At 38.0% G+C, this 13,647-nt stretch overlaps 1 protein-coding gene across 13 annotated transcripts in view; it reads right to left on the bottom strand.

Annotated features, from left to right (window-relative positions):
- The window catches only part of NCOA1 (nuclear receptor coactivator 1), a 220,385-nt gene that overhangs the window by 122,844 nt on the left and 83,894 nt on the right, over window positions 1–13,647 (bottom strand). For 12 of the 13 annotated variants that reach the window (XM_060411940.1, XM_027966558.3, XM_060411945.1 and 9 more), the window contains exon 3: window positions 10,182–10,236. The exons of the other annotated variant lie outside the window; for it this stretch is intronic. In XM_060411940.1, the coding sequence (XP_060267923.1) occupies window positions 10,182–10,236 (55 nt within the window). The remainder of the gene's footprint in view (window positions 1–10,181; window positions 10,237–13,647) is intronic. 13 annotated transcript variants of the gene reach the window in all.

Here is a 13,647-nt window from a genome sequence, read left to right as displayed (position 1 = left end):
GCTCATTTAAGTGGACATTCCTAATGCAAGGGAGGTGGAAAATACAACCTAACTCTGTGCCCAGGAAGAAGAGGAAATTTTTAGTGTATATCTAGCCACCCTGTGCAACAAACCAAGCTGGAAAACAATATAGCATTAAAACTGAACATGCATATATATATACTCTATGACCTAGCAATTCTATTTCTAGCTGGAAATGCTTGTACATGTATATACCACTAGACACTGTAAGAAACTCATTGAAGTATTGTTCATATTAGCAAAAACAAAAACAAGGATAAAATAATTCTTCACATATTCATAACTAGTTATGAAAATAAATGTGCTACAGAGCAATGCGAATGAACCTTAGAAGTAGATCTTAAGAACACATACAATATACTGCTTTTATACTGTTCAAACATAAATCAATAGAGTATGTGTGTATGTGTTAAGTCGCTTCAGTCATGTCCAACATTTTGCGATCCTATGGACTATAGCCCACCAGGTTCCTCCGTCCATAGGATTCTCCAGGCAAGAATACTGGAGTGAGTTACTATGCCCTCCTTCAGAGTATCTTCCCAACTCAAGGATCGAACGTGCCTCTCTTATGTCTCCTGTATTGGCAGATGGGTTCTTTACTACTAGTGCCCCTTGGGAAGCCCCAGTAGAGTATATTACTTAAGTATAGATATATATGTAAAATGCATTTTAAATTAAAAAATAACAGTCACAAAATTCAGTATAGTGTTTACATTCAGAAGGTGACAAAAGGGGGAATGTGCTGAGAAAGGTTTATTTACGCTGGGAGTTTCCACTGTATTGGTAAAATGCTATTTCTTAGGCTGGTATTTATACTACTGCTTGGTCCATATTAACATACTAAACAACATTTTATGTTTACTTTCTAATGGAGGACAATAAATTTTCATTAAATGGATTAAGGAGATTACAGAACAGTATTTTATGGAGAATAATTTCAATGTTTTCGAATATTCAACTAACCCTATTTCTTTCTTTCTTTATTAATCAAAATACATTGTCTTGATTACCTAGATAACTATTCAAGAAACTACTGGTTATCACATAAATGTAGTAAAGAATTTAGAGTTTATTTAAGAACTTTTAGCAGTTAACCATCCAATTACTTCCCCAATCATATGACCATTCTGTAAATTCTAACTGACAGCCACGTGGAAGTCTCAATGCTCTTCCTGAATTGTGACCACAGTGGTTATTTTTTGAAACTACAGAGGCAGTAACAATGAACAATTAAGTGGGGAAGACATAATAGCTCTAAGCAAGATTAAAGTACATGCAAAGGAAGAAATACTTGTTTTCTGCCCTCCTGAGTAAAGGTGGGAGAAAGGAGGAGTTGTTTTCCACAGAATGATCTCCAGAGGAATTCCAGTGAATAAAACTGTCAAGGAAAGAAGTGGGATTAGGATGTTAAGGAGCTATTAAATGCTTTTCTCGCAGCATTGTTTAAAGTGTAGCTTCATTGATTATAAATCAACAGTATTATTTTTTAAAATATTGATGCTACAGAATTATGGAAAGTTTTCCATGTATACTACACATTTTAAATAGTCTAACTCTGACTAACTTTGTGACAAACCTTAACAGTATCAGATATCGTTTGTTCTGCAAGATGATAACTTATACTGAAATCTTGAAAACACTGACTACTTATAAAGAAAAGTCATCTGACTGGATGAAAACTGAGATACCCAATATTAACTGAGGTAATGGAAAACAGTTTTATTCCAGTAATTCAAATTCTATGCATATCATAAAAACTACTATAAATGCAATCCAAAGAAGAGATTTACCATGGGAGTAATAACAGTAAGAAGCAATGAGGTTTGGAGAAGAGAAATTAGATGGGGCTTGAGAAGCAGGCACAAGAAGAAATACCATCATTTAAAGAAGCTCCTATCTGGAAAGACAGCAAGAGAAGATAGGCTCAAGCACAATGACAACAGTAAGAATATATGGCCCTGGACCAAGAAATATCCCAATTAATGCCACTTGGGACTAGGGGCAAATCAAACTAATGAAAACAAAGGCACATACAGTGTAATGACAAAATAAAGAATGATCAAAAGGAAATAACAGATAATCTCAATGCTACCTCAAGAAGTGATCAGTATTTTCATGAATTTTTGACACTGACAGATTAGAGAATGTGAATTGAGAGGGAAAAAAAGGTAAATTATACAACTGATGATGCTACAGTTGCAAGTCAGATAAAAATGATTAATCATCTATAATAAGCAAACAGAAGCTGTAAGTTCCAAGATATCCAAATTAACAAAGTCTTATTTAAAATATGTAGTACCTTTTAGTCATCACTAAACCTCCAATTTGCGGGGCTTTCCATTTGCCCTATTATCCCCACTATGTAAAATATTTCAATTCCTACATATAAGAGCTTAAATCTGATACCTGCCATAAATTCTTCCCAGACAATAGTCTTAAATACCCTCTCACTTTGAACTTTTACAGTTTTCATTATCTTTGTTACAGTACATACTAACTATACATGTGATGGTTAGACATGATTAACCAGTAACTTCATGTCTAATATCTTCAAATATTAAACTTTACACTATAAAGTTTATAATAAAAGTATGCTGGTTTCACCAAGTACAATAAAATTCCTTAATAAGAAAGTACTATATTTTATGCCTCAGAGTAAAATATTAGAATATTATAGCAGAGTATATAGTAACTTTTATCCTATTGAATACCCCTTGAGACTTATCTATGTATCATTCACAATATTCTACCTGTCCACTTTCTATATTTCCATATTACTGTCAAAATTAACAACATTATTCTCATGGCACCAGATTGCCAATTTAGACAGAATTAGTGTATCTCTCTTAAATGTGTCTCCAACATTAAATCACAAAGTTCTGTCAATTCTCTCATCAGTTGCTAGGAGATCTGGGGATTCTCTATTTACAAATCTTTACCAAGGTTCTCACATAATGTACATGGGCTTATAAACCACCTTAGTCCATTATACACACACAACAGTATCTTAAGAAATGTTTTTTATTTACTTACTTTCCTCCTAATTATTCCTCATAAGATTTTTGTAATTATCCAGCTAAAAACTATATAATGTATATTCAAGGCCCCCCTTCGGTTTTTCCCCGTCTTTTCTTCTCTCAGGCTTTTCTTCTCATAAGGCTTAAATATTCTACTTACTGGGATTATCCTCTAATTCCATATATATGCATAGCCATATACTTTCTGGGGAGGCCTTACAAATAACTGTGAAAAGAAGTGAAGTGAAAAGCAAAGGAGAAAAGGAAAGATATAAGCATCTGAATGCAGAGTTCCAAGAATAGCAAGGAGAGATAGAAAGCCTTCCTCAGTAATCAATGCAAAGAAATAGAGCAAAATGACAGAATGGGAAAGACTAGAGATCTCTTTAAGAAAATTAGAGATACCAAGAGAACATTTCATGCAAAGACAACCTTGATAAAGGAGAGAAATGGTATGGACCTAACAGAAGCAGAAGATATTAAGAAGTGGTGGCAAGAATACACAAAAGAACTGAACAAAAAAGATCTGCACGACCCAGATAATCACGATGGTGTGATCACTCACCTAGAGCCAGACACCCTGGAATGTGAAGTCAAGTGGGCCTTAGAAAGCATCACTACAAACAAAGCTAGTGGAGGTGATGGAATTCCAGTTGAGCTGTTTCAAATCCTGGAAGATGATTCTGTGAAAGTGCTGCACTCAATATGCCAGCAAATTTGGAAAACTCAGCAGCGGCCACAGGACTGGAAAAGGTCAGTTTTCATTCCAATCCCAAAGAAAGGCAATGCCAAAGGATGCTCAAACTACCGCACAATTGCACTCATCTCACATGCTAGTAAAGTAATGCTCAAAATTCTTCAAGCCAGGCTTCAGCAATACATGAACCGTGAACTTCCAGATGTTCAAGCTGGTTTTAGAAAAGGCAGAGGAATCAGAGATCAAATTGCCAACATCCGCTGGATCATGGAAAAAGCAAGAGAGTTCCAGAAAAACATCTATTTTTGCTTTATTGACTATGTCAAAGCCTTTGACTGTAGGATCACAATAAACTGTGGAAAATTCTGAAAGAGATGGGAATACCAGACCACCTGACCTGCCTCTTGAGAAACCTATATGCAGGTCAGGAAGCAACCGTTAGAACTGGACATGGAACAACAGACTGGTTCCAAACAGGAAAAGGAGTACGTTAAGGCTGTATATTGTCACCCTGCTTATTTAACTTACATGCAGAGTATATCATGAGAAACGCTGGGCTGGAAGAAGTACAAGCCGGAATCAACATTGCCGGGAGAAATATCAATAACCTCAGATATGCAGATGACACCACCCTTACGGCAGAAAGTGAAAAGAAACTAAAAAGCCTCTTGATGAATGTTAAGAGGAGAGTGAAAAAGCTGGCTTAAAACTCAACATTCAGAAAACAAAGATCATGGCATCGGTCCCATCACGTCATGGGAAATAGACAGTGGAAACAATGTTGGACTTAATTTTGGGGGGCTCCAAAATCACTGCAGATGGTGATTGTAGCCATGAAATTAAAAGACGCTTACTCCTTGGAAGGAAAGTTATGACCAACCTAGATAGCATATTCAAAAGCAGAGACATTACTTTGCCAACAAAGGTCCGTCTAGTCAAGGCTATGGTTTTTCCAGTGGTCATGTATGGATGTGAGAGTTGGACTGTGAAGAAAGCTGAGCCCTGAAGAATTGACGCTTTTGAACTGTGGTGTTGGAGAAGACTCTTGAGAGTCCCTTGGACTACAAGAAGATCCAACCAGTCCATTCTAAAGGAGATCAGTCCTGGGTATTGTTTGGAAGGACTGATGCTGAAGCTGAAACTCCAATACTTTGGCCACCTCATGTGAAGAGTTGACTCATTGGAAAAGACTCTGATACTGGGAGGGATTGGGGGCAGGAGGAAAAGGGGACGACAGAGGATGAGATGGCTGGATGGCATCACCGACTCGATGGACAAGAGTTTGGGTGAACTCCGGGAGTTGGTGATGGACAGGGAGGCCTGGCGTGCTGCAATGCATGGGGTTGCAAAGAGTCGGACACGACTGAGCGACTGAACTGAACTGAACTGATACTTTCTTCAAAATTTCTATTCTTTAAGAATACTTGCCTTCAACCCCATTCTGACCATTGTTTCTTGAAAATTTTGTATTATGTATTATGTTATACTTGTTCATATGCTTTGTTTTCCCATGCTGTACTGACATAAAAATTCTATTATACAAATATATTCCTAGCCACAGCCATTGCAGAAGGCAATGGCAACCCACCCAGTACTCTTGCCTGGAAACTCCCATGGGTGGAGGAGCCTAGTAGGCTGCAGTCCATAGGGTTGCCAAGAGTTGGACACAACTGAGCAACTGCACTTTCATTTTTCACTTTCATGTGTTGGAGAAGGAAATGGCAACCCACTCCATTGTTCTTGCCTGGAGAATCCCAGGGACGGGGGAGCCTGGTGGGCTGCCATCTATGGGGTCGGACAGAGTCGGACACGACTGAAGCGACTTAGCAGCAACAGCAGCAGCCACAGCCATGGATGTTTCTTTGTAATTTTAACTTGATATTTCTTACACTAATTTCAATTTTCATAGCTATTTTATGAAAATACTAAGGAATCTTTTTCCCCCACCAAAATTATTTACTTACGTGGTTCCTATATAGTTAATTTTACATGTCAACTTGGCTAAGCCACAGTGTCCAGATATACAGTCAAACACCAGTCTAGATGTCGCTTTGAGGGTTTGTTTGGGTTTTTTTTCCATGACATTAACATTTAAATCAGGAGACTTTTAATAAAGCAGATGACCCTCTGTAATGTGTGTAGTCCCTCAATCAATTTGCTCAGTTAAAAACATATACTGTCTGCTGCGTGCTATCATACATTCTAAGATTCAAAGTTGATCTAGATTCCTCTCCTCAAGGACTTGGGAGCTGGGGTGGTCTAGTTGAAGAAACAAATAATTAAAATAATGTAATAAATATTATAAGGTTATGAGCTCAAGATACTATTCATGGAGCACAGGGAAGGGACTCATATATTAACTGAAGCTCTTACATCAATTGAATCTTGCTGCTTCTGCTGCTAAGTCGCTTCAGTCGTGTCCAACTTTGTGCGACCCCATAGACGGCAGCCCATGAGGCTCCCCCGTCCCTGGGATTCTCCAGGCAAGAACACTGGAGTGGGTTGCCATTTCCTTCTCCAGTGCATGAAAGTGAAAAGTGAAAGTGAAGTCCCTCAGTCGTGTCCTACTCTTCGCGACCCCATGGACTGCAGCCCACCAGGCTCCTCCGTCCATGGGATTTTCCAGGCAAAAGTGCTGGAGTGGGGTGCCATTGCCTTCTCCGAATTGAATCTTAAGTGCCTATTAATGAAAATATCAGTCATCATAGAGTCACCCTTGGAAACCAATTATATACCTTAAAAATACAGAAATAAAGTAAAAACTCTAAAAGAACAGAATGTGAAACAAGCACAATATAAATACTAGATTTTTACTATTCCTTTGGAGTGATTACTTTGTAAGAACTGGCTAAGGAAACTTAAGAGTAAGATTTAGAATGTTGAAGAATCTTTTCCCAGTTTAAAAGGCCAAACTGATTAACTCAAATAGGAAAGACACACAAATCTCACAGTTCATAAATCTCAAGCATACTATGTAAAATAAACATTGTAAAATGGGATTAGTCTTTCCATCTTTGAAATGCATATTAAATCATAAAATCCTTATTTTAAAAGCACCTTAAGTATACATGAAGAGTGACTGAAATTTAAGTTCATTTAAGGACACTTTCAGGAGAAGGCAATGGCACCCCACTCCAGTACTCTTGGCCTGCAAAATCCTATGGACGGAGAAGCCTGGTAGGCTGCAGTCCATGGGGTCACTAAGAGTCGAACACGACTGAGCAACTTCACTTTCACCTTTCACTTTCATGCACTGGAGAAGGAAATGGCAACCCACTCCAGTGTTCTTGCCTGGAGAATCCCAGGGACGGGGGAGCCTGGTCAGCTGCCATCTGTGGGTTCACACAGAGTTGGACAAGACTGAAGTGACTTAGCAGCAGCAACAAGGATACTTTCAATTAATTTGTCGCACACTTGCCATACACTTTTTTCAACACTTACAACTACCCTACCATATATTACCAAGAAATATAAAAATTCAGGATCTACGTTCACAATGTAAAATATGACCACTAAATTTAAACATTAAAAAATTAACTTAAGAATAATAGTTAAATCTTTATCAGATAGTGTAACATGGTAAACGAATCAAAATCTTTTTTCCCCCTGCATTGGTCTTATATTTAAACAAGGAGATCTCCTTAATTACCAGTAGTCTGAGAATTTATAATATTTCACAACTCTATCATATTGGTGTACTAATGACCATTATATAAAATGGCTGCCAATATTATTCTACAATATTTTTTTCTTTGGGTTAGTAATTAGAAAGGAAAGCATCTTCCAACATTAATTAAACTGGTGGTATTATTAAATGAACAGAATTTCATATTTTATCACAAGTATTCTTTATGAACTAGTTAAACCTATAGTCCCATAGTGGGCACATAATAAACACGAATGAATGAATGAACAAAATGTTAAATGAATGAACAAAATGTTTACAGGCCCGAGATTTCTTAGTCTGAAGTCTCACGACCTTGCTCCTATATTTTCATATGAACACTGCTTTTTTTATGAAGACTCAGAGATTTTCCTTTGGGACTTTAGGGGCCCTTCATACACAGATCCTCTAAGAAACTACATAAAGAGTATCATGCTAATGTCTCATTAAACAACTGGAACAAATTATGAGAGATCTCTATTGCACCTATAAAAGCTTTGTATTTAAATACCTTGCTGCCAAGTTGAAACTTCAACAACCTTTGTGCATAGGCTGGAAGGTTAAAAAAGTCCTAAGAAATCTATTAGGATGCCACAAGAGCCCTAGGGGAACCTATGTTAATTAAACAAGGATTTAACTACAATATCCTTGAGTAAGTCACTTAACTTCTAGGAGCTTCCATTTCCTCACCTATGAAAAAATCGAAGTTGGTCATGCCAAGATTCTACAGAAAGCAAAGCAAATTTACCTTCACTACTCCTTTGGAAGGAAAGAAGCTTCTAGAAGCCTTACTAAAAAATGCTTTTTGACTTTGGGTGATAGACAGCTTTGAGACTTCAATAAAAAGCCAGACACTTTACCTCAAAATAATTTTCACAAGGACAAAACTTTGTATATAGTATCAGAAAGTTTAATGACCCTCTGAAGTGGTCCAAGGAACCATTATAAATTTCTGCTCTGTAAATTCATACAGAATTCAGTAAACTGGGGACATGTTATTGAGTTTGGAGGGGAAAAAAGCACTTTGTACCTAAATCTTTTGGTGTTTTTTTTAACAAATGAAATTTACTTTAAATTTCAAGTAATAGCAAAGAGGAATCAATTACTTCTATGACTATCAAAGAGAAACCTGGTTTTGAAGAACTGAAAACTACTAGCTTAGATAATTAAGCTATGCTGGTAAACCAAGAATTCCAGATTAACTGACACCCAAAACCATTATGATTATATCTCAATCTCAATTCTAATGAACCAACTATAATAAATATATTTACTTAGGAATTCCAAATTTAAACAAATAGGTGCTCCTTTTGATTTTTTATTTGGACAATCCATTTGGAGATAGTCCTTCAATAAAGATATAAATGAAATACAAAATATTTAATTGCTGCTGCTAAGCTGCTAAGTCACTTCAGTCGTGTCCAACTCTGTGCAACCCCACAGACAGCAGCCCACCAGTCTCCCCTGTCCCTGGGCTTCTCCAGGCAAGAACACTGGAGTGGGTTGCCATTTCCTTCTCCAATGCATGAAAGTGAAAAGCGAAAGTGAAGTCACTCAGTTGTGTCTGACTCTTAGCGACCCCATGGACTGCAGCCTACCAGGCTCCTCCACCCATGGGATTTTCCAGGCAAGAGTACTGGAGTGGCATGCCATTGCCTTCTCCGATTTAACTGCTAAAATGGCTTAAATTTCTGAAAGATTAAATAGCAATCATGTATTTTGAGTTTAATGGTTTCATCACATCATAATTTATAATTAAGATAGGTTAAGTCTATTAAGCTGCAACTTAAGTTTGTCACTATTTTACATTGCTAAGAAAAAAAATTAACTTTTCCAATGTAAAAACAAAGAAATTAGAGGGGCCTGACTTAGCACACAGAGGGAAAAAAGAAACAATTATATAATTCTGTAGAGATTAATTAAATTCATGCATCTAATATTGGTGTTAAGGTTTTACAAATCATCTACAGAATAAGCCAAAAGGATACTAGTATCTGCTCTTAAGCAGAGGTTCCAATGTAGATTTTTGTGTGTGTGTGCATGCTGCTGTTAGGATTTCTCCTGTCTAAAATGGGTCCCTGGGGAACTAGCAAGAAGAAATTCTATTACTATTTTCTGATGCAATAAAGGGAGAGGCCTTTCTAGTACTGAATTTAAGGAAAATACGTAATGACTCTGCCCCAGTTGTTATGGCAATATCCCTATCAGGAATATAAAAGTAAAATGGCTACAATTTCTGGCATATTCCTTTTTTGTAATTTTAGTTAAACAATATTTAATTTTCTTAAGGAAGATTTTTTTCATTAGATCATGAAGTCATAAATTAAACTTTTATTATAAATTACAGTTTGTACAGTTCACAAAAGAAAAACATTTAAACACAATTACATACTCCACTTATTATCAATAGGGATTCTTGCTTCTACAATGTTTTACTTACAAATTACTGAGGAATTACTATGTTTACTTGAATAACTTGCATATTTCCCAGCAAATATCTGGAACTTAATTTACAGTCATCCTTACAAGCCTAATTTATCTTCTAGAGTCTTCTGTTTATCAAAGACTGGTACACTTACTAAAAATGATAACCAGTAGCAGAGTTAAATTAGAATCTAGATTTAGCACTTCTCTCATCTTTGGTTGTTTCTTTAGATTTCTAAGATTTCTTAGAGCTCCAGATATATGGGTGAGGGTAGACTTCATATGTAAATGCCTCTATGTAAGACAGCAGGAAATTAGTCAAAAAATCAGAGCTTTATTCCCAGGATTTGCAACTAACCTGCTTTTGTGACATCAGGTATAGGATAACTTCTTAGGAACTCGGTTTCTGGAGTCTGTAAAATAAGGATATTGGAGCAGATGATCTCCCAGTTCATTTCCAATTAAAATCGTTAAGCTTACATTTATGGAAGTGTAGGAAACAGAATTGGAGTTAAGTCCATTTGAGACTACAGCTATGTATGTAGGAACAGAAGATGGAAAAGAAATGTTGAAAACAAAATACAAAGATCACATTTAAAGTTTCCTCTCACAAGTTAGGTTTGGGCTTATGACTGAAAATGGCCAGAAAGCCCACCACTTTTATTCAAATCCCCAGCATCGTCCCTTCAAGATGCCACTATTCTAATGTCCACAGGAGTGCAGCCTATGAGTGTGTTTTCTCACAATATAACCCTTCCTGTACCTGGTCCAAGAAGAACTGATCCAGCTCATCTAGATCAGGGGTTAGCAGATTTTTCTGTAAAAGGCCAGACAGCAAATACATCAGGTTTTACAGGCTATCCAGTCTCTGCACAGGATAGTAAGTACTCAATTCCGCCTTCAACGTGCAGAAGCAATCACAGACTACACAAAAATGAATGGGCATAGTGGCTATGTTTTAATAAAACTTTACTGAAAACAGACTGTAGGCAGGATCTGGCCCACAGACTGTAGTCTGCCAACTCCTGGTCTAGATCACACCAAGAAACAAGATGGCATAAATCAGCTATTCTAAATTTTTCCGAGTCCTTTCACAGCCTAGAGTAAGAGACAGCATAATACAGCAGAAATACTAATGCAGGCACTTCATGTGTGTGTGCATGCTTGTGTGTGCATGCATGTGTGCACGTGCCCATACACACTCAGTTGTGTTCGACTCTTTGCAATCCCATGGACTGTAGCCCGCCAGGCTCCTCTGTCCATGAAACTGCCAGGAAAGAATACTGGAATTGGTTGCCATTTCCTCAGTTCAGTTCCTACTCCAGGGGATCTTCCCAATTCAGGGACTGAATCCATGTCTCTTGGGTCTCCTGCACTGGCAGGTGGATTCTTTACTACTGTGCCACCTGGGAAGCTTCAGATGTACATACTAGATGCTTAATAAATATAGATTTCCTTTCTCTTCTCAATACCACCATCCCTCAAAATTTACTTCTAGAAATCACTTATTCTAGCCCTCTCACAAGAGGTGGTCCTTGGTCCTGACAAATATGCTCCTGGTAAAAAGTTGGCTTAAAGCGCAACATTCAGAAAACTAAGATCATGGCATCCGGTCCCATCACTTCATGGGAAATTGATGGGGAAACAGTGGAAACAGTGTCAGACTTTATTTTGGGGGGCTCCAAAATCACTGCAGATGGTGATTGCAGCCATGAAATTAAAAGATGCTTACTCCTTGGAAGGAAAGTTATGACCAACCTAGACAGCATATTCAAAAGCAGAGATATTACTTTGCCAACTAAGGTCCGTCTAGTCAAGGCTATGGTTTTTCCAGTGGTCATGTATGGATGTGAGAGTTGGACTGTGAAGAAGGCTGAGCACGGAAGAATTGATGCTTTTGAACTATGGTATTGGAGATGACTCCTGAGAGTCCCCTGGACTGTAAGGAGATCCAACCAGTCCATTCTAAAGGAGATCAGTCCTGGGTGTTCATTGGAAGGACTGATGCTGAAGCTGAAACTCCAGTACTTTGGTCACCTCATGCAAAGAGCTGACTCATTGGAAAAGACTGATGCTTGGAGGGATTGGGGGCAGGAGGAGAAGGGGATGACAGAGGATGAGATGGCTGGATGGCATCACCGACTTGACGGACATGAGTTTGAGTGAACTCTGGGAGTTGGTGATGGACAGGGAGGTCTGGCATGCTGTGATTCATGGGGTTGCAAAGAGTCAGACACAACTGAGCTGAAGTGAACCACTATACCACTGGAGAAGGGACAGCCTACCCACTTCAATATTCTTGAGTTTTCCTTGTGGGTCAGCTGGTAAAGAATCCGCCTGCAATGCAGGAGACCTGGGTTTGATCTCTGGGTTGGGAAGATCCCCTGGAGAAGGGAAAGGCTACCCACTCCAGTATCCTGGTCTGGAGAATTCCATGGACTGTACAGTCCATGAGGTGGCAAAGAGTCGGACACAACTGAGCGACTTTCACTTCACCACTGTACCAAGATTTTAGTGCTCCTTCACTCCTCCCCTTACCCATCCCGCTAATCCAAAGCTGCAACTTCATAACCTTATCCATCTGGGCCTCAAATGTCAGTATTACTTCACTCACTACTGGCCCTGGGGCAGTGTAAAAAAATAGAGGAGAGAGAGAAGAGGGTAGAGAGGGAGGAGATTCAGGTGGAGAGCAGGTGACTGGTAGCATTACCTCCTTTTCCTGACTCTAAAAAGGAGCCAGGTGCTAGCCTACTGTTAATTTAAATGAAACATGGTCTACTGTGGTGGGAATAAAGAACATTTCACTTTATGTGAAGTGCTCCCCACTGAAAGAACTCAGTTCTAACAGAAGGAAAAAAAACCACAGTCAGCTTTTTTCTTTTGCTTTTATCTAGATCACTCTACCTCCAGCTGTGAAACTGACTAATGTTTTCAAAGCTCCAAGGAGCTTACTAGTAACCATGGTTACTGCTTCAAAACAGTACAAAAAAAGTAGGAGGGGATAGCAATTTGAGGAGAAAAACAGTTTTCCTGATTTTCATCAAATGAAGCTAGGTAAAGTAACAAGAGATAGATAGACTGATGGCTGGACTCAGCCTCAAGACTGTTATTGAGGTGCTTAATCGCTTAGTCCCACAGATCGAGTACCTCAATGAATCAGTTTATCTTATCCAAGAGTGGTCCCCAAAAGCTAATTTAGTCCTTTACAATGAACAGTATCTTATAAACTCAACTAATATCCTTGCCAGGAAGTCAATGAATTTGCTTTCCAGCAGAGCAGTTTACTTGGGAAAAACAAATTGAAAGCATAAGGTTTTTTAGAAGTATTTGAGACTAAGAAGGTACCTATAGTTTTAATATAAAGCTGCCCAACTTATTCTTCTTAACCTTTATTAGTCAAAAGGTTTTCATCAAATGTTTCTCTTTTCAAACTTCTTAGCAACCTTCTCAAGTTAATTAATTCATACATATTCAGTGTCTATCATGTTTCAGGCATTGCATAAGACAACTGGATACATCACAATAAAGATGCCTTTATGAAACTTAACATCTAACAGAGAAGAGAGACAAAAAATACATAATTGCAAATTCTGTTAATGTGCTATGAAGGAAAAATTAAAACCTAAATGGTATTTACTGGGATATCAAGAAAAATATTCCAAATAGTAATAATGGGAGCCACCTTCACTGAGCCTTCACCAAGTGCCAGGCAATGTGCATTCTTAAGTTAATATGCTTTGTCTCATATATGTCTCAGAATGATTTATAAGAAAGGTAGAATTATTCTTGGTTTGCAGAGGAGGAATCTGATGCCTGGGAGATCA

This window comes from Ovis aries, chromosome 3, assembly GCF_016772045.2.
Source record: "Ovis aries strain OAR_USU_Benz2616 breed Rambouillet chromosome 3, ARS-UI_Ramb_v3.0, whole genome shotgun sequence".
NCBI classification, from domain to species: Eukaryota; Metazoa; Chordata; class Mammalia; order Artiodactyla; family Bovidae; genus Ovis; species Ovis aries.
Note: the sequence above shows the minus strand (reverse complement) of the source record. Positions and strands in the feature narration are given on the sequence as shown.